We start from the raw sequence: 22,505 nt of genomic DNA on the forward strand, positions 1-22,505 counted from the left end.
TCTCTCTCTCTCTCTCTCTCTCTCTCTCTCTGTGTGTGTGTGTGTGTGTGTGTGTGTGGTGTGTACAGGTGATTGGCATACACTTGTTAGTATGGGAGTGCACACACACATGCCTGTGGATGCTCTAATTCAGTGTCTGGAGTTCCCCACAGTTATCTTTAGAGGCAGAGCCTCTCGCTGAGCTCCATCCTACCGCATTCCGTGCTTCCGTTACGAGAGCACGCTATCACCTTGTGTTCTGCTTGTTTTGGTTGGTTGCTTGATTGCTTGGTTGTTGTTTTTACCATGGCTTCCCAGGAGCCAAACTCAGGTCCTTGTGCTCACAGAGCAGGCACCTTCCTGATGGAGACACCACCCCTGCTCCTGGTCTTCCTTCCTAATGAGCTCTGACTCCAATAAAGCACTCATCCTACTATTGCAGTCTCTGGACTCAGGGGGCACCACTTCTCTCCAGATTCGGAAAAGGTCCCAATGGATCCGTGCCTTCCATCCCTGACAGTCAGAAGTAGATCAGGGACATGGGCTGGAGCCTCACCAATCTACCATAGTCCCACCCTCCTGTACATGTTAAAGGTCAAGCGTAACTATGTGAAATGCACTGGCTTAGTCTAGATGAAAGGGCTCATGAGCAAGACCTTCTGGAATGTTTCTTTCTGTCTCTGTGAACTATGAATATGGAAGTAAATCACCTTTGTTTTGCGAGCAACCTTAGTTTTTATTAGTTTGCTGAGCAAACATTATAGCATTTTCACACATTTATATCATCTTTTTTTTTTTTATATTTACCCACACACAGTGCCTTCCCCTTACCCCTCCCATCCAAGTCCCCCCCAGTGACTTCATGTCATGCATATTCTACCACCCTCTCTTGGTACCCCCTTCCCCACTCATCTTGACATCTTCCTCCCAATACCCTATCTATTCACTTCTGTGGCTTAAATTTATATGTATATATCATATAGCTATGTAAACACAGATCCTTCATATGAGAGAAAGCAGGATGTTTGTGTTTCTGAGTCTGGCAAAACATGATAAGTCACATTATCAGGACCCAGACTCATAAGCCCTTATCTCCACATACAGCCTCTGGCCCCTGGAGGAACCATAGGGCTCAGTGCTCATGGACAGGATTACTTCCAGTGTCATCTCCTTTGCTGCAAATGTCACGACATTCTTCCTCACAGCACACAACAACTGTATTTTTACCATGGAACATGCCCAAGAAGGCCAAGATACCAATAAAGACAAAGCAAAGAAAACAGGAAGACGACAGGAGTCCCAGCTCATAATGTACCTGAACACCTGGCCCACCTCCGGATGTCCGGTCATCCGAAATGACATTCCTTTATAGCTATTTGTACATTATGCAAGTATGCAGTGGGCTGAGACTTCACAGGGTTCCTAATGAATGATGTGGTTTTCAATCAATTAAAATAAATTTTTATAAAAGAAAGTAAAGTTTTTGGTTTTTTGTTTTTCAACTGGGTAATGCTGGTGGCCATTACGCTAACCAAAAGCATTCCTAGAAATCCACACACCCGGGCTTCTATGACTGTAAAACCTATTAGAATCTTCAGTCAAACTACAAGTTTGGCCTATATTTTGGGTTGTTTTCTATTGCTGGGCCAAAAGCAAACTGAAGAGGAAAGAATTTATTTCAGCTGACAGCTCTCCGGCCAACCTCCATCATGAGGGAAGCTGGGGCAAGAGCTGAAGCAGAGGTCCTGGAGGGATGCTGCTTGCTGGCTTATTCTCTATAGCTTGCTCAGTCTGCTTTCCTACACAAGCCCACATCAATCACGAGTCAGGAAAATGCCCCAAAGATTTGCCTACTGGACGATCTTATGGGGGTGAGGGGAAGTAGTTCATTTGAGGTGCTCACTTCCCCAATGACCCTAGCTTGTATCAAGGAAAAAAAGAACAAAACTAACCAGGGCAATTTCTAAGATAAATGAGTGGTACACAGAATTTTCTACAGTCCTAGGAAAACTCCCAAGGAAAACTTAATACAGAAGAAAAGTTATATTCCTCCACATATGTATTCAAGGGTATGGTGTAAAGTCAGGAAGAATCACCTCAAGGCAAGATTAGGTCAGGGGTCACTGCAATCATCCAGGGTACAGATATGGACTATAATTAAGACACAAAAATGAAAAGGTGCAGAGAAGCTGAGTGAGGTGGCATACCAGTGCAGTTCCTGCATCTCACAGGCTGAAGCAAGAGCGTCTCCAGTTCAAGTCTAGCCTGGGCTACACACAAGATCTTATCTCAAAAGGAAGAAAAATTGCTTCAGGGAGACATTCACAGAAATTAGCCAGAAATGTAAAGGTGAAAACTAACTTCCTTAAGGGCCAAGAAATCCTGGCAAGCTGGTGAAGCAGGTTGGGTCTGACGCCACCAACTGTAGAACTCAGTGGGCATCTGGCCTTGCTCTATGGCTCATTCTTTCCAACGAGGTGACCCAAGCTTGACCAATTAGACTCTGATCTGTGCAGCTTCTGAGTGGCCAAGTGACAGCACAAAATGGAAAGCCCCTCAGACTCTTCTGTCGCTCTTGTGACCTCTCAGTAGCTATTTGCAGGATGTACTGTTCAACTTTTCCTTTGATTTGGAGAGCAGCCCCACCCATCCCCAAACAGACCAGAGTCTGCTGCTATAACCAGAAAGGCCTGGCCGCCCAAGGGGAGTCTGGAGTACAGACCAGACTCCAAAATGTTGTCTGTAAAACTAGAGGTAACTGGGGCATGCACACACACACACACACACACACACACACACACACAATCTGCACACAATTAAAAACTAAAAATCCTGGCAGTAACGGAGCACAAGAACGAATTCCTCTGACATTTTCCACAGTAGTACAGACAGATAATATTGGGATGTGCACTTCTTCGGCGAAGCAACAGAGTTCTGAAGTAGTCCAGCACAAAGTCATGATCGTGATCAACCTGGGGAGAGGTTGGTCTTCTTATCCAGACCACGTGTTTCAAAGCATCACATGGGACCCTGAAATTATGATTATTTTATATCAGATTAAAAGGTATGGGTACTTGAAGTGAAATTGCTAACTGTCCTGATTTAAACATTATATACTCCGTATCAGTGTCCCTCCTAAACATGCATAACTATGTGGCTTTGTTTTTTATAAAGAGAAGCAGGTCAGCAAGATGACTCTGGGAGGCAAAGACACTAGCTGCCTCACCTGACTGCCTGTGCTCCACCCCTACGAACCACATGATAGAGAAGCTGTCCTCTGACCTCTACACATGTGCTAGGCATAAGCATGGCCCTCAATATGATACATAAATGTGGCAAGTTCTTTAGATAGATTTAGAAAGATAGGAAAAGAAAAAAATAAAATTAATCAACAAACCCTAAAAATCCCCCAATTAATTGATCTAAGAGTCCAGGTCATATCACTTCCCAGTAGTTTACAAAATGAGATCTGCCATTGGGTCTGGAGTACTAAAGATGAACAGTTTCCCATGCTTGAAACCAGGGCTCCAAAGAACTGCAAATATGTATTCAGATCCGAAAAAGCCCCAAAAGATACAATATTATTATAAGCAACAATGACTTCGGTTGCCCCTGTTGAGTCCTGTTTGCTGTTTTAGTGAAATGAGTGTTTATTTGAAAGAATCAGGATTCCTGCAAATGTTGTACAAGCAGCAGAAATCACTCCTCATCCTGCAGGCTTCTGTTCCCCTCTCTCTGGACTCCCTTCCGGTTGTTACTGTGAGGTTTGCTTTATTGTTGGCCTGTCATCCCTTCGCGCACTTCTAGATCCTGTGTCCTCATCCTGCGGGCTTCTCGGCATTCTCAAATCATCCCAAGTCAGGAAAGTACAAAAAGAGTTGCAACTATGTCAATGCAGAACTTACTTCCTGACTCTGTTAATGTCAGACATTCTGTTTCCCTGCTGCAGTCATTAAAGCACAGTGGGGGGGAACCTGGGTGCTCCCCGTCTTCCCTCACAGGCTAGGCAAGCAGCAGCCACCAGGCTGCACCGCCCTACCCTGGTGTAGAAAGTGGGGCAAGGGCGGAATGGAGGTCTGTCAAGTAAATGTGCAAATCTGGGGTACTCTTAACAGACAGTGGGAACATACACACTGATGACTGGGGTCAGGAGCGACAGTGAGGACCACTGTGAGGCCAGAGGCTGGTCTACTTGACTTGATCCTTTTGCACAGTTGCTATATTGCTGCTTGGTTCCTGTGCTGGGAAAGAAGGAGCCCCAAGGCTTTTGCAAATACTCAGACTGCCTTCCCAACAGAAGGCAAAGAACCTTCAAAGGGCACCTTTCCCCCCCCCCCCTTTCTGCTGAAGCTGCAGAAAGAAAACACAGGGAAGAATATTCTATTGACAAAAATTTCATTTATGCTCTTTGTGGTTAAGGCTACATGCAAGATGCTCCATTATCTTAAAGGGGATGGGACAGTTTTATTTTTATTTAAGTCAGGAGCAGTTAATTAGCATTTCTAAAAACCACCTCCTATAGGGACTTGGGACATTGTGGCTGCAAAGAAATGGTACCAGGGAGAGAGCAAGAAACCTCAGTCTAGGTTTGCTCTACTAAGGAGGTATCAAGTCTGGCCCTGCTCTTTCTCACCTCCATTTCCCCCATCTTCGAAGTGAATCTATAAACAGCACTTGATTCATTTGGAAGCCACAATGAAGACAATCTTCAGAAAGCATCTCGACCAAGCTCCTGCAACAGGTACTGCAGGCTGCATTGCAGGCTGCAGGCTGCAGGCTTGCCTCTCAATCCAGGCCTGTGGCAAGACTGGCTTTCAGGGCTATATATGGAATGAGGTGTGGCCAAGTGACTTGCTTTGGCAATGAAATGGTAGAAATGGCACATGTCACTTCCAAAAGAAACACTGGAAGCCAGAGTGTGTGACTCACCACAGTCTTGTGTCCTGTTCTTCCACCTCAGAGACAAATGGTGGAATCCAGGATGGCCTGGGGTGGAAAGGGCTGCCCTCACTCCGCAGGTCACGGCCAGAAGCTGCTGAGATCTGGCACAGTTTGACGATTAGCACAGGTATCAACTGGGAGAAACCCGCCATTACCGATACCACAAATCAAGTTCTTGGCTAAACATGGAGAAACTGGGCTTGATTAGAGCAGGAGACAAATGCCCATCAATTTCAAGTTGTAAGTCTCAAGTTCTCAGGGAACACAGGTAAAAAAGACCATGTATCATTCTCTGTGTCAGAGAGATTCTCAGCACAGCAAGGGATCCTGTAATAACTACAATTTATGAAGTGCTTACCATGATCAGGAATTAGCCTAAGGATATTATATTTCCTATCTTATTTAACCCTAGCAATAATCCTATAGTGTGTCATGTCACTGTGGCATGAAGAGACTTTCTGTTTCCTTCATCCTTAATCTTCCCTACTGTAGGAAGGGCATTTAAAAAATATATTTGTTAAAGCTAATTTTGAAGATGGCCACAGTAGTAAATTCCTGTAACTACACCACAGAGGCCATGAGAAGCAGCAAAAGAAAGATTGTTTCCCTGACGTTGGCCCCTGGGGTGGCGCTGACCAGCTCTGGTGGAGGGCAAGGAGACTCTCTCGCTCTCTTTTTTTTATTAGATATTTTCTTCATTTACATTTCAAATGCTATCCCCAAAGCCCCCTATACCCTCCCCCCACCCTGCTCCCCAACCCACCCACTCCTATTTCCTGGCCCTGGCATTCTCCTGTACTGGGACATATGATCTTCAAAATACCAAGGGCCTCTCCTCCCATTGATGACCGACTAGGCCATCCTCTGCTACATATGGAGACTCTTAAAGAAAGGCATGTGTGTGATATTCTTCAGTCTTCTCAGATATGTACCAGGGAGACAGGGCAAGACAGGGAGAGAGATGCGGAGAAGGGACGAAATCCCTGGTGATTCAGCTGAGGGGAGGGAGCCTGGTTCAGCCACATCCAGGGGAACTCTGTGACTAGTTCCAGCCAGTTAGCAGAGCAACCTCTGTGGATTCTAAGTGAAAAATCGAAGAGCCAGAATACCAAGAAATGCCATTTTGCTATTCTCTCTTCACCTTCAGCAGTACTAGAGAAAGAGTGGAGGGGGGTGTCACATGAGATTCCCCAGACCCTTCACAGAGGAGCACGAACCTTGACGACACTCCTCTCCATATCAGCTCATTTGTCATGAGCCCTAAATGAAGGACCGTGACATTTGTCACTTGAGAGTTCCCATAGCAGAATCTGACCTATCCTTACATACAACATGCAAGCTTGAACACTCAGAGCAGGACAAATCAAAGCCAAGGAAATTGCAAGAGATTCACATTAGGGCAAAGCTGCTCAAGGGGAAAAATTGGATGCCACTGGAAGTCCAATTCACATGCAGAGTCTAATAACTTGTTTTGAACATCAAAAATGAATCTTTTTTAAAAAAAAAAAATACGTTACTCAAAGTGATTGGAAAACACAACTGGTCCCATGGCCACGAAAAGACGTGGAAATCTGTCAAAGAATCATCATATCAGAAGGTTGTGCTTGGAAAACTGTTCTCTAGTTTTACTACTCCATACCAAAGAGAAGCCAGACTCTTCGTTTTTACACTATTACAAAATGGGAGGGATGTAGCAAGGTTGCCAAATCATACAAACAATAAGTTCAACTTAAGTCTATAGAAATATTCAACAGCCCACTGTCAAGTAGAACATGGAAAAGGAGAGTTCAATATTGGAGACTCTACTGAAGATTGGGCATGTCACACAACACACACACACACACACACACACACACACACACACACACAGGATGGGAGTCTCTCATTGATTTAATTTGATGATAACAAGTAAAGTTTAACTTCAATATAAAAAAAAATCTCAAAATAAGATAATGCAATATGATATTTTTAACTTTCTCAAGGGTTGGTGAGATGGCTCAGCGGGTTATGGCCCTTGCCACCAAGCCTGACCACCTGAGTTTGATGCCTAAAATCCACATGCTGGAAGGGGAGAACTGATTCCCGCAAGTCGTGTTCTGACTTCTACATACACATGTGCACACATACACAAACAAATAAATGTATGTAAAACAAACAAACTCTCACGATAGCCACCATGCTTTTATATTAAAGTCAATATCATAGGCATCTACGTATTACCACAATATTATAGTGCTTTTCTTTGAGTGCTTGACAATGTAATTAGACAAGAAAATGAAGTAAGTACAAACCAGGATGGGAAAGGACACAAAATTATTATTTGCAGATGATATAATGATCTGCTGGAGAATCCTGTACCCCGCATTTTAAGTCACCGACAAGCAGTGGCTAAACAAGAGTAAAAAAGCCAAACAAATTATTCTAATCCCCAACGCTATGGCAACAAGTCCAAAACATGTAACAAGGAAACTGTGATCAAGGAGGACCTAGATGTTAACTGCAGGAGAAAATCACAGATAGGCTTAAATAAGCAGATGCCGCTCCCCTGAGAAGTATTCTCGTGACACCAAATGTTGCAAAGACGGCACCGCCTCCATCTCTATACCCACATGTCAAAAAATGCAGAACACCTCTCTTCCACAAGACTGATATGTAGGTTAGACAGGAAGATCTCCCGGGCAAAGGCTCAGAGTTCTGGTGTCTGGGCCACTGAAGAACCCTAACAGAACCTGGGGTGCAGGGTCCAGTCTGGCTTCACTGTCCTCGTAACACTGAGGCCTCAGGATGAGAATGAAGCTGCCTTTGCTCACAGCTGAACCCCCTCCCCCCAGCTTCCTGCTGGAACTGATAAAGGCAGGCCAAGGAAGCAAGTCAGAAATCCTCAAGCACATAAGGGACCTTTTACTACCTGATAATGGTACTTCAAATACAGTACGTATGAACGACACTGTCGATTTTTAACAGGGTAAGTAACTTAAAAACAAGAAGGATCAGAAAACTGAAACAGGACTTCTCACACACGCCATACACCAGAATGGCTGGCTGATGGATTCCAGACTGGCTTAAAAATCAGGGCACCCCAGACACTGCTGAAGGTGTCTGAATGTTTCTATAACCTGGGTCTGAGGAATGGCTCTGAACATACGCATAAACCCAAATCCCAAACTACACATACCAGATTTCCTCATGGGAAAACAACAAAAACAACAACAACTAAACCAAAAAGAAATCAGGAACCCACAGTGAAATGTGTATAGCAGGCAACTAAGCATCTACATATTTAGATATTAGAAATTACCTAAAAATCAAGCAAAGTTATGAACATAGACCTCAAAAATGAGGGAAAAAACACAAATGCAGGCAATGTGGAAAGAACAGTAAATATCCAGGAAAAAAGAAGTTCAAACCAGCTAAAAAACAAAGGTACAAGAAAACCAGTTAGCTATGGTGGATTATTGCATACCCTAAACATTATGTTATTGATTATGTGCACACAAGTATTTGCTGGTATGCATAGTCATATTCAAGATATAAGATGAAGGCAATTGATTAAGAAGGTTACAAGAGAATATATAATATGGTCACTATTCTCACATGTCAATGATGATGTCCGGGTCAACGATGGACTCAAAAACAATGGTGTCACCGATGGCTGCAGAGCAATCTTGTTTAAGCACACTCCAGGAGGCTCACACAACCAAGATATTACCTCAGTAAGAGACTGGAGAGATGCCTGCTAAATAAGTATTAACTAAGTATTAACTGTGGCGCTAGGTAGAGAAATCACCAAGCATCCCCCCCCCTTTTTTCTGATCATCCATAAGGTTATCGTTTGTCTATGATAAATATTACTTACGCAACTAAAAATAATGGTTAAAAATAAATTGAAACCTGTGGGGAAAATGAACATTGATTCTAAAAATTATCTCTGAAGTTAGAAAATGAAAGTTACATCTGCTTCCTGGACAGAAAGGAGAGTTTCAATGTGCTAGACATCACAGCCTCTCCAACTCAGCAAGGGCCAGAGGTCCCTGGATGGAGGAGTGATGGATCCTCTCTGTCTCCCCTGAACCTGCTCTCTGAGCTCAGAGAGCCTCAGCACTGAGCCAAAGTGCAACCTCACTATTCCCCGTCACTGCAGAGATAGCATTGGAAATGATCTGCTCTTGACTACTCATAAAAGGGATGATTGCAGATCCTCGGAAAACAAATAACCACAAATGACTGTTTTAGTCGCATGGCTACTAATTTACTTTTTTAAACAGCCACAAGAAAACAATGCTTCTTATCATCCATTATTAAAAAATTACCAATCAGCGTTGATGAATTCCTCTAGTAGAGAAAAATGGGAGGGGAGATGATTAATTGCTGCTCAAGAAAAAAAAAAAAAAAAAAAAAAAAAAAGGCTCCCTCACAATGACTTGCAGGTCTAGGCTGAGAGAACTCTCCAAGAAAGTGAGGCTGCCTCTTGCTGACTGCAGAGACCAGGCCATCTGAGGGGAGATGGGCCAGGCCTGTAGAGTCAGGGGCATGGAGAGCCACGGGCAAAGGCCCTTCCTTCTCTGTCCCTCTGCCAGTCTGTCATGAGTCGATCAGTGTGGTCTGCTAGCACAAAAGCCACACCTCAGCAAGAGGTCCTGCCTGGGCTCCTAGGACTCTCTCTACTGACGAACTTGAGAGGAGGGTCTGGTCTGGAGAAGCCTGCTGCACTCATAGAAAGAGGTTGCAGGAGCCTGCATTGGTCTGAGAGGTCCAAATCACAGCCAGCTTTTTTGCAAAAGCAGCTGATGACTAATCTAGACTTGTTCTGACTTTCCCCTCTGGTCCTATCGATTGCCTGATGGCTTTCAGAGACTTACTGAAGGACAAGCAGTCGCTTCAGGTAAAGGGTCCTCGGTGGCTTCCGCTGGAGCAGAAATGCCGGCCACGCCAAAGCTCCTAGAGGCTGTGCAGCCTCATGCCCAGCTGGGGACCACTGGCCGATGCCTGGATTGCCTGCAGTTCAACTGTGCAGGCTGCGCTGCGGCAGTGAGGCTTGGCAAGGCTGCGGGAGAAACCAAGCCCTCTCAGCTCTGTCTTGCACACTAGCAGTCGAGGAATGGAAAGCAGAGCTCTGGAGGCAAAATTCATTCCTTCCACCCCCCAACTTAGCACCTCTAAACCCACACAACCCAGCGCAACCCAAACAGCCTTGCTCCCACCTACAATGTTACCATCTAGAAGCCGGTTGCTACTTGTTTCCTCTTGAACTCTCTACCCGCTTTCCTAAAAGAGCAGACCCCCTGGCAGTGCTAGCAGTTAGTTAGTTACCATTGGAACCCATTTCCAAGACCCTGTACATAGAAGGCTAATGTCTCCCAAAGACTGGGTAAAACTTTCAAGAAAAATGATCAGAACCTTCGTGGTCCATCTAGTGAGCCCTTCACCAGGCCAGGCTCCCTCCAACCTCATCCCAGCCCTCTAAGATGGTGGCTTACTGTGCTCCCCACTTACAGACTGAAAACCAAGTCCTCAACAGGGACTGACTTCGGTTCTTGCATCCTCTCTCTCGCCCTGTGGGTCTCTTGGGTGCTAAAGTTTCCACTCAGCTTAAGACAAACTAGATATCACTTCCAAGAAGAACAGTCTCTCAGGATGAGTAGAACCCCAGAAGACACTAGACTCTAAGGAAGATTTAACAACAACAACAACAACAACAACAACAACAACAACAACAACAACAAGCAAATGGCGGCATGCATAAGACTGAGCCCTCCATCGAGTCCACAGCCCAGCTGCCCCTCGATCCTCCGGGTACCACTGCCATTACAAAAATCAAAAAGGCAGCATCAGGTGCTCTCCCTGTGTCTTTGAACTACTCTCCTCCAGTCCTCTGCTTACAGTGCATACATCTTTTCATCCAATTGCCCAGGAATCTGAGAACCCTCTGCATGCCACACTGTCTCTGCCTCCAAAGAAGCTTACAAATCAAGCTGGGAAGATGATCGGCAAGTTAAAGGTCATACTCCAAATGAACCATCAAAGGCACAGTACACTCTTAAGAATTCAGGCGCCAGTGAACAGAACTTCAGTTTGCCCGGCACTGTAATATTCCCAGATCAGAACAGTGTGTGGCCCAGAGGAGACAGCCAATCATTTTACACTGAATGACTGAGCGCAACATGCTATCCAAAAAGAGTTAGAATGCTGGCCCAAAGATCCTGAAGTTACTGTTAGCCATTTTTCTGGGGTAACTCCACCATCATTCTAATTTCTCCATGGGGCAACTATCACTGTTCCCATTTTGCTAATAAAACAAAAACAAAAACAAAAAACAAAACAAAAAACAAATGTGTGGAGAGCTAATCGCAAGATCATTAAGCACCCACGCATATGTGTCCCACTTGATAATCAGTGTTCCTAACCAGTAGGCACACAGGCTGGCCCGGGAGAACTTTCCAGAGTAGGGTCAGAAATGAAGAAACACATATGGGAAAATCAAGGCAGAAACATGTGAAGATGACCAAAGCAGGAACTCGTGTAGCCCGGGTTGACTTTGAACTCACTATGTTGCCTTCCTGATGCTACCTTCAGGTGGATTACAGGTATGTATCACCATGTGGTGCTGAGAATTGAACCCAGAGCCCCATGCATGCTAGACTAACACCTTACCAGCAGAGCATTTATCAACTCTTCCTATAGTTGCTATGCTAAGTTGCTGATTTCTATTAAGATATGCCCAGTTCTTGGAAGATAAGCCAATGCCCAGAAGTTTTTCATTTCGAATAATCGCAAAGTCTGTGAGTTACAGAAAGTGAGCTAGGTGGGGAGCCATGGAGAAGAGCAGCTCTCAAGCTCAGCTCTCTACCAGAAAGAGGTCACTAAGGCCACTCTACAAAGCACTTTATGACATCACGCCTACCATCCAGACTTCTAACACTATGAGCTGCTAGTGATACTAAGAAGCAAATCATGGCCCCTTTCCCAATGCACAGGTTGAGTCTCTCAACATTTTCAATAGGAAAAAGAACCCCACGCTACCTCCTTTCATTCCCATCATTGGCCAGAAGTAAACCATTTTAACCTTGGCAATAAATATTGACCGAGCACCAAATGTCTACCAGGCACTGCTCTATGCCCTTGGCATGCAAGGATGATCAATACATTCTATTGGAGACAGACGGGCAAAAATCAAAAAAGGTACAAGCTTTCAAACTGTGTCGAGAAGTGGACAAAAATGAAAAGGATGAGGGGAGTGGCGGGGAGGGCGGGGAGGGCGGGGAGGGGGTGTCCTGAGCCTGAGAGCCAAGTGCTGATTGATGAGAAAGCAATTTGGGAAAACCACATCCTCAACCAGGTAGTAAAAATTGGTGGTCAGCAAGAACAAAGCCCTAAAGTGGAGTTGAGGTTCATGGGTCCGAAGCACAGGAGTTCAGGGATGGGGAGATAGGAAGACAAAATGAGCATGCTGAGACAAGGGGGGGAGCAGAGGGATGTGGTCACTGAAATGCTGGGACTGCTAACTAAAATGATGGCACTGGGAGTGTTGAAGCAGTAGAGTATCATGAACTAATTTTTGCTTTAACAGTTCACTCTTAACTTCACCAAAACTGATACAAGTCAGGCCTCACGTTGTACATGTTGGTCATCCACGTAAGAGCTCAGCAGTTCTGGAGTATAAGCAGGGTGCAGTCCCCATATTTGTACTTCTAAGAATATTCTTTGAATACCTAAGACGACTTTTTACAGAAGAAAAAAAAAAACCCTATTTGCTTTTACCTTTTTTTTTTTCATTTCCCTCATGAATGACAGTGAAAATATATAGGTCCTATGCCCATGCCTCAGGAGCCAGGTGTCATGAAGTAGCATGAATGCCTTCCCTGAGACATTTAGATGCAAGCACCAATCTAACACTCCGAGAGAACACTGGGATACCACGTGGACTATGTTTCCATAAGAAACAGCAACCTGTGGTCAGAGTGAGGGGCCTACTGACCCCTGGGGATGTCTATTGCCATCATGTATGCCAGAGCCCAGAGAGTGATCCAGAAGCCAAAACAGTAAAGAATGGTCAACTTGACAACCAACAGCTCCACCCCCAGTACCAGGAAAACACTATCTCAGCAACCAACATACCAAAGACTGTCCACGTGAGGCTATATTTGTGGCAATACCGTGCCAAAAATCTGGGCTAATCTGACTCTGCTATTCATAAATTCCCCCTCATGTTAAAGCACATGTGTTTGGGAAGGGAAAATGCATCCTAGTTTAGACGCTTGGAAACGCTTAGGTTACTTGGAAACCATCTGGAGTTCCTGAAAGCAGGAGAAGCCACCACATCCCCTGCCCTCAGATGCCCACTGTAACTAGGGCAGTATGCTTCCATCATGTCCTCTATTCTCTAGGGAAGTCCCCACCCCCACCCTACCAGGTGCCAGCTCAAGCTCCACTTCCCACCCAAGAAAGGTATTTGGTTTCTCAACAAACCTGGCCGAGAGCACTCTATGCGTGGAGCTTGCACTTGAATTGCACCCAAGGCTTGGTTCTTCCCTTTCTGATTACTTTAAACTGCACACCTGAATTCCTTTGACAACCACACAGAAATCCGGCCCTGGGCACACAGATTCCATGAAAAATCCCCCTCTATCTAACAAGCCGGTGTTTCAAGAATGTCTAGCTTTGGAAGGGACCCACTAAGAATCCTTACGTAACCTTAATAGATCTTGGCACCCCACAGATCCGCTCCTGGAGACACTGGCCCAGATCTAGTCCGTGTTCACCAAGATGAGAGCAGTCTGGGTCCTGCAGATTCTTGGAGCCAAGCTGTTCTGGACTGGGAGGGAGGAGAGACTGTCCCCATCCCCTACCTGGCTGAGAGCCTCTGATCCTCCTCTCTCTGATCCTCCACTCATCTTCCAAGGGAGTTGAACCCCACTTTCGCAGCCTCCCTCCCTCCACTGAAATCAGTCTTGAGACCGAGCCTACAGCAGCCAGCACCTTACCCCTTCTCACCATCCTTTCCCCACCCCCAAACGCTGAGGAAAAAACAGCCAGGAAAGTGATCCAGCATCCCATAGTCACAGCCCGTGAAAACAAACACGGCTCCAGAGGGGAAGGAGGGTGTCGACCAGGCCCAACACTACCTCAGGACCCTAAGCAGCCCTGAACTGGGCGCGGGGAGGAAGGGACCTCCAGAGGCAGCCAGCGACTCAGCAGCCAGCGGCTCCAGCAGAGCAAACACCTGTTTCCAGGAAGATTCGCTACCAGAAGAAAAAGGAGTCCCGTGGAAAGGCAGAGAGGGCGAGGTGAAGGGGCAGCTGGGGACGCAGGTGAAGGATGCGTCACTCTCTGAGCTGGGAAACCCAAGCCTAGACCGGCGGGCGAGAAGCGAGCAGGGGTCGGGAGAGGAAAGGTCTCACCAACGACCCGCGCGGACCCAGGAGGGACGCACAAGCTCCAGGGCCGGGCAGCTCCATCACCTGCGCCTGGCAGATGCAGCCCCGCGGGCGTGTCGGCCCGGGGCGGCCAGCGGGTGACCTACCTGCCCACCGTCTGGTTGGCCAACTGGCGCATGCGGTTAAACTGCTTCTTCATCGTGGCCCCGCTGCCGCGCTAGCCCGGGAGCTGGGGAAGGACGGAGCTGCCCGGAGCCCGCCGCAGGGTTACATGGCTCCCGCGCCCAGCCTCCTGGGCGACGGCGGCGGCACTGCGGAGCCTGGGGAGCCGCCTGGCCCGCACCCAGTCTCCCGAGAGCACCTCCGCCTAGTCCGCCCGCCGCATCCTTCTCTGTGCCACGCCCGGGGCCGCCCTAGGCGCCCGGCGGTCAGCCCCGGTTGCAGCCCCCAGCCCCAGCCCGGCGAGCGAACCGGGGAGTCTCCGCAGGCTGGCTAGCCAGCTGGCCGGGTGGTCCCCGTGCGCCTGTGCGGAATGCGCCGAGCATGCTGGGACTTGTAGTTTGCCGCTCCCACCTTTCCTCTGTCCAAAGTTTGTAGGAACAGCTTTTGGGCAGAGGTGGGAAAAGACAGTTTGGCCAAGACGTTTAGGCTTTAGTCTTCTAGTAAAGGAAATATTTTCGTGCTTGAATGGTGAAGCCAACGACACAACAACAAACAGAGTAAACGTCTGGCTCCTATTTTATCTCAAGCGAATGCGAGATGTATCAGGGTTGAATTCACAGGAAGATATGGTAGGGGGATGTGTTCGTTAAATTGTATAAGGTCACCTTATTGGTGTTCAATCACAGGATTAATCTTGGGACAAAGGGGTTTTGAACTAGGCGTAGCATGCATCCCAAAACGCCATCCTTAATCTCTTTCAAACCCAGTAGGTAACCAAAAGCTTACACAGGATTGATTCAGTAACATCTTGTCTACTAGCACAACCTGAAACAGCTTTCTCGTATGATTCAGATTCTATTCGAATAGCTATGTCCGTCTCCTTTCCGCCACTAGACCTGAATGGATATCAGCTGGGCAGCCCATTGGCATCTACCAGCTGGTTGAGAGAAATTGTGGCTCATTAGACTTAGAAGGTGGCAGGTGAGGGGGACAGCAAATGGCTCAACAGGTAAAGAAGCCTGATGACATGTGTTCAATGTCTAGAACATACATGGTAGGAGAAAATTAACTCTTGCATGTTGTCTTACACACACACTAAATAAATATAAATAATGTAAAATAAAGAATAAAAAGGAAGAAAATCACATGTGATCTCAATTAGCTGTCATCATTATATATCAAGTCAGAGTTGTCAGGCAGCAGAGACTTTGGATCAAACAAACGTGAGTCTTCCCATTAGAATCCCACATATCTAACCAGGAATTTTAGGAAAACTGCTGGGCCTCTCTCATCTCCAGCTTCCCCATCTTGAGTAGAAAGCACTGCTGTTTGGTAGATGGAAATGGAAGAGTGCTGCTTTCCAAATCCAACTACATACAGACTACCATGTAGTCCACTGTGACAGATACAATGGAAGGTAGCATGATGGGAAATCCAGGATCATTCCTATTATGAAAATAATTTTAAAAAAGAAAGAAAGAAAGAGCATCTATGACTCGAGATACTGTGCAGTGTGTTGATTACAGTAGAAAGATGCCCTAAATAGGGATCTCAGGATCTCACTGGCCAGCGGAACAAATGATGGTTTGAGGCATGTTTTGGCTGAATGAACATGAAATCTTTAATTAATTGTGAGCTCAGCCTCTGCTTATTAGGTCAAGAGTTCTGGCCAATTAGCAATGAAGGCATCTTGTGCTTGTAACAGACTGTATGTGGCTATAATGTCAATGTCATGTTTATATAAACAAAGTACTTCTATTTTGAATTTTAAAAATCATTTATTTATTTATTTATATTTATTTTAAACTGCAGATTTTATTCCCCTCCTGGTCCACCCTCCGACTGTTCCATATCCCATACCTCCTACCTGCCCCCCTGTCTCCACAAGGATGTCCCCACCCCCTACCCCACCAGACCTCTAAACTTCCTGGGGCCTCTAGTCTCCTGAGGGTTAGGTACATCTTCTCTGACTAAACTGAGACCCAGTGTCAGTCCTCTGCTATATATGTGTTGGGGGCCTCATATCAGCTGGTGTATGCTGCCTGGATAGTGGTCCAGCCTCTGAGAGATCTCAGGGGTCCAGGTCAGTTGAGACTGCTGGTCCTCCTACAGGGTTGCCCTCCTCCTCAGCTTCCACAGGCATCAGCAGCTTCTGTCCATTGGTTGGATGCAAATATCTGCATCTGACTCTCTCAGCTGCTTGTTGGGTCTTTCAAAGGACAGTCATGATAGGTTCCTTTTTGTGAGCCCAACATAGTCTCAGTAATAGTGTCAGGTCTTGGGGCCTCCCCTTAAGCTGGATCCCACTTTGGGCCTGTCACTAGACCTTCTTTTCCTCAGGCTCCTCTCCATTTCCATCCTTGCAATTCTTTCAGGCAGGAATAGTTATGAGTCAGAGTTTTGACTGTGGAATGGCAACCCCCTCCCTCACTTGATGCCCTGTCTTTCTGCTGGAGGTGGGCTCTACAAGTTCCCTCTTCCCAATGTAGGGCATTTCATCTAAGGTCCCTCCCTTTGACTCCTGAGAATCTCTAACCTCTGAGGTCTCTGGTACATTCTGGAGGGTCCTGCCAAACTCCTACCTCCCCAGGTTGCCTGTTTCCATTTTTTCTGCTGGCCCTCAGAGCTTCAGTCCTTTTCCCCCACCCAATACCAGATTATGTTCCCCTCTCCCCCCACCCCATTTCCTTTCCCTCCCAGATCCCTACCTCCCTACCTCCTTCCCCCATCTTGTGGTTGCTTTCTTCTCCCTCCCAAGTAGGACTGAGGCATCCTCACTTGGGCCCTTCAGCCTGTTGATCTTTTTGAGTTCTGTGGACTGTATTCTGTACTTTTTTGGGGGGGCTAATATCCATATATCAATGAGTGCACACCATGCATGTTCTTTTGGGTCTGAGTTACCTCACTCAGGATGCTTATTTTTTAGTTCCATTCATTTGCCTGCAATAAAAAATGACTATGTGGTTAATAGTGATTATCAATTTAACAGGATCTGGAGTCACCAGAGAAACAAGCCTATGAGCATGCCTGTAAGAGAGTGTTTAGGTTGGCAGAGGTAAGCAGAGCCACCTTAAATGTGTGCAGCACCGTTCTCTGGGCTGTATATAAAAGAGAGAGTGAGCTGAGGCGTATCGTTCATCTCTCTCTCTTCCTCCTGATAGCAGATGCAATGTGACCAGATGCCTCCAGGTCCTACTACTATGACTGCCTGCCATGGTGGCCTGTACCCACACATTGTGAGCTCATATTAACTCTATTACCTTAATTGGGTCAGAGTATTTCTTCACAGTAACATGAAAAGCCACCAATAATACCCTAATAAGCATGGTTTTGCCTACGCCAGTCACAGTGAGCCATTAAGAACACTATATGGCTTTAAACAACGTTATACTTTGTCATGCTCACAGCTGTGTTATTCAGTAGAGTGGCCCTTGAATTGTGTGGCTGTTTAAATTTCAATAAATAAAAGAGTTTAGTGTCTCAGTCATCCTGTCCATGCATTAAGTGCATAATGTATAGACATCTGCATTCTGTCCTAGCAAATGACGTAGGAAAAGAGAGAGAGAGAGAGAGAGAGAGAGAGAGAGAGAGAGAGAGAGAGAGAAAATAATGTCAAGTCTGTGCTTTCGATCTTTCAAAGCAGATGTCAGAATCACATGTAACAAAATGGAGCCGCTTAAAGAAGAGAGTTTGGAATTTAAGAACACAAGCTTTTGTGCTTTCCTGTGGCTTGTGAAGGCTGTAACTTCATGCTGTCTAAAGAACCCACATGCCGCTGGGGTGTTGAAGCTGGTGATACAGGAGATGAAACCAAGAAAGGGAAAGGGGAAGTGGATGGCAATCATAGAGATTCTATCATTACCCCAAAATAAATAAATCAAATGCTACCTATCCCTACGGTAGCGATTATGATTTATTGAGGTCATGATTAGTCAGGTGATTTTTCTGCAGAAAGGAAATATACACAGAATATCCTCCCTCCTCCGCTGCCCAATATCACCATGAATGAGTTGTGGGTGCTGTGGAGCACAGTGACAGCCATCTAGCTGGAGTAAGAGGGCACCTTGGTTGTGTTACCACCTGAAGGTTTAGTATTGCCTCACCACTGAGCCTCTGGAGGGTATGTCTGGGAACGTAGCCTGTGATTTGTTACTCATGCTTGACAGCAGGAGTCGTGAAGCTATCTGCCAGAAGGACAGGAAGTGCATCCATCACGCTGTATATCAGCTGCAGAGGTTCTGCACATAAGTCCTATGCAGTGATGGGAGGCCAATCCCATGAGGGGCCGAAAATGTTCCATCTCCAAAGTTCCTACAAAAGCCAAAAGGGTTGGATATGGAGCTGCTGGGTTACCAGCGAGCAGAAAGCACTACAGCCAAAGTGTGGGATGGCCTGAAATGTAATTTCTGCACCTAAAGGAAATATGCTTAAAAGTGAAGTTCGTTTGCAGGAGAAAAGAGGAGGGAAAACAAGAGGGGGAAGGGAAAGAAATACTCTGTCCCTTCAACAAAGAGTTTTATGTGTTGATCTTCCAGAAAAGAAACCTCAGAAAGTGGTAGCCCACTGCCAGGCTGTTCAATGGCAAAACATTCTGTCACCTCTCCCTTCTTCATATGGTGTGCTCATGGACACACATCATCAGAAGATTAAGATATGAATATTGTGAGGTGCCTGCCCTGTCTTGCTCACACCACTGGGTCCATCTCTTTCCTTGGAAGACAAAGGAAACCTCCTTGATTTTCCCATTCAATAGAAAGTTATCACATATTTTTTTTGTAACAAAACACTTAAATAACTCCCTTCTTGCTGTCTACACTTCAAATATCTACTTTAAGTGATTTTTTTTTAAAAAGATAACAGAGTATTGAAGAATATATGTGATACTCTAGGTTCCTGGGTTTTATATTTAGATGCTTCAGAGAGAGTTCAATTTCAAGTCTCATTGCTCGCCAAGACAGGTAACAGAAAAGTAGATCAGTTAGGACAACTGCAAAAGTGAGGGTCATTCTACGGTGGAGCAGAGCAAGCTTCTTTATCTGTCAACTTGTTGATGACAGCCATTCAGGGACCCAACAAGGCCTGAATCGCACACACAGAATATCCATCAGAGAGAACCAGCCAGCAGATGGCTGCGAGATAGGAAGGGCGAAATGCCACTGAAGGCACCCACTGAAGACTCAGGAGAACATTTTGGTGTCATTTCCATTTAACTAGCCAGGAGATTGCTGACCAAGGCTTCTCAGCTGTGGTCACACCAGTGTGTGTCTATCGAATTTCTAACATCACTTACAGTTGGCATCTTTGGGTCCAGGGCTGAGAGAGCATCTGCAGCCCAACACAGTGTACCAGTGTTATTTTTGCTCATCAGGAGCACTTTGGTAATGACAACTTTAAGAAAAGCTGTTTGGCTTTCTCTTCAAGGATGGTTGGAAGGACCATGACACTTTTGCCATCCTTGCCGTCATCTGGGTTGGCAAGCCCGTTTTCCACTGTCAGCTGAAGAGAAAGAAGCATTCTGAGAACTTCATCAAAGGTCTGAACAATGGTGGAAGGCAGAGGATAGACAATTTTTATCATGGTCATACATGAATCACGCAGGCCATTAGAGGATGCACTTTTCATCTCCCCCCCCCTTTTTTTTTGGAGCTAGCATACCCAAACAGGATGGCAAGGTTCCTGTTTTTCTCATTAACAGTGGGAGAAGGTACCTTTTCGGTGGGCTCTCTACCATTGTAAGCTCTGATATCCTTACTCCAAGAGGGTCCTCAACACTGTCTATTGAAAAAAAAAACAAAAAAAAAAACAAACAACTTTTCATTCCTCTGGGGAAACTCCAATGCCAGTTTTGCAGTTGTGCCAAACTTTGGAATAACATGGGACAAGTTCTTCCCATGAGTAGAAGAAGTGAAAGTCACTCAACTCTCCCAGGAAGCTGTGGAAGTGTGTGCTGCCAACTGTGCTATTGCTGTTGAACCAGGGGAGTCCAGAAGATGCAGACTTCTGGGTATGGCCGCAGCAATAATGCAGAATACCACGAGGCACAGCCCCAACAGCAGTTTCTCACCTTTTTGTCCAGCATGGGCACCCATAAAGCTGGCCTGATACAGATCACAGGAGAAATTAGAGCATTAATTATTAACCCGATTTCAGGGACCACTATTTTTCTATAGATGGGAGAAAGTGAATTACATCTTTGAGAGAGACAGAGAGAGAGAGAAGAAAATTGAGGCAGTTTTAGAAGGGAGAAAAGGGATTTAATCACAGATACAAAATAATTTGAAAATTACAGGAGTGCATTGTCATGTTTCATGGTTTTAAAAAAATAAGCTTGCTGTTCGCTAGGAATATGGCTTGTTCCAGGTGTTTTAAAAATAGGAAGCATGAAGAGAGCAAGAAAACGGAAGAAACGGGCAGACTGACACAGAACAATGCTCCTCAAGCTGGTTTCTAGGGAACGCTGATCTAGAGATGCTTCAGATACTTTCAGTCCTGTCCTCTCAAAGCTTTAAGGAACAGAAGATCCCACTGCTACTCAAAGAGTTTCCAGACACTGAAATAAAATGAAATTCATCCTGATGTTAGCGGTGCACTGCATCCCTGCTGCTGACTTTGACCCCACTCTGTTCCAACGTTTGGGGAAAACCCCAGAATCTCAAAACCATAAACCATGATCACTCACAACAAACAAACAAACAAAAAAACAACAAAAACCACAAAAAACCAGAATAATAACTGTTAATAAAATGTTAATAAATGAGATCTAAGTTTATGCATATAAATGTTCATATGCATTAATGATAATCAACTTTCCTCCCTCTCCCTCTCCTTCACCCTCTCCCTTCCCCCTCTCTCTCTCTCTCTCACACACACACACCCTTGCTATTAAAGTATTAATTGAAGTTAGTCATTTGAGTTTTCTGTAGTAGGAACTCTAAAGTTTCTAAGTGTAGTAGGGCAATTTTGTGTCCCTCATGGAAATTCGAGAATGGTCCCTCTCATGGACTTGCCCAATCATGGTGCAGGTTGTTTCTAAAAGACAGGAAGACTTGCAAGACTGGCAATATTGCCTTGTATTGCTTTATTTGAGGTAAATTAAACTGAGATTCACACATTCTCTGACAAAGGACCTCCTCTGATGCATCTATCAGCAACCAAATCTAGACTAACCGCACCTCAATACAGAAAAAACACTTAGTTCATTATAGGAGTGTTGAGGATTGATGATGACTCTAATGGCCATAAGAAGCTACACACCTAAGAACAAGTGTCTTAATCCTCAGCGGAACTCCTGTCTAAATCCTTAAAGGAATCGTTAAAGAATGAGGACTGTGCCATAGCTGTCACAGAATCCAACATGCAGAGGGGGTTGGTGTATAGTCATTCAAGTATCATAAATTGGATATAAAGCTTGTCTTCTCGGTCCCAAATGCCTGTAGTTCTGCATAGTGCCTGCATATATTGGGCATTATATACTACCCTATGAATATGTACAATTTTATGCTGTTATGTACATGTTTACATTAATCTAACATTTAAAAATAAAACTCCATTTGTATATAAATGCCCAGACTTGTGCATATGTGTGTGTGTGAGTACATACAAATAGAGAGTTACTTATTATACATGCATATATAAATGCCTATGTTTTTTTCTTATAGACTCTTCACTTCATCAAATAGAAACAGTGAGATCTGGGGGAGATAGTCTCCTTGAAAGCTGTGTGGGAAATCAGAGAAGCACATCTTTTTATCCTCATGTGTACTCTTGATAGAGACAGAGAGAACAGTGGTTTAAATAACAGGAGTGGGTTGCTGTGAAAAAGAGCCACATTGAGCAGGACCAGAATCTTGGATACACAACACATGGCTTCTGAGCTAAAGAACCCCCAAAGAGATAGAAATTGTGGGTTTGACACTGTGGATACAATGCATTAGAAGACAAGCTGAAGCCGGGCATGGTGGCACACGCCTTTAATCCCAGCACTCAGGAGGCAGAGGCAGGCGGATTTCTGAGTTTGAGGCCAGCCTGGTCTACAAAGTGAGTTCCAGG

The 22,505-nt window shown here is 45.3% G+C and overlaps 1 protein-coding gene across 4 annotated transcripts in view; it reads right to left on the reverse strand.

Annotated features, from left to right (window-relative positions):
- The window catches only part of Arhgap44 (Rho GTPase activating protein 44), a 164,329-nt gene extending 149,517 nt beyond the window's left edge, over window positions 1–14,812 (reverse strand). For 2 of the 4 annotated variants that reach the window (XM_021212089.1, XM_021212090.1), the window contains exon 1: window positions 14,441–14,812. In XM_021212089.1, coding sequence (XP_021067748.1) covers window positions 14,441–14,493 — 53 coding nt within the window. In that variant the 5' untranslated portion in view covers window positions 14,494–14,812. The remainder of the gene's footprint in view (window positions 1–14,440) is intronic. The other 2 variants (XM_021212088.2, XM_029545771.1) reach the window with 1 other exon arrangement.
- Between the last annotated feature and the right edge of the window lie 7,693 nt (window positions 14,813–22,505).

Source organism: Mus pahari, chromosome 14 (genome assembly GCF_900095145.1).
Source record: "Mus pahari chromosome 14, PAHARI_EIJ_v1.1, whole genome shotgun sequence".
In the NCBI taxonomy this organism is placed as follows: Eukaryota; Metazoa; Chordata; class Mammalia; order Rodentia; family Muridae; genus Mus; species Mus pahari.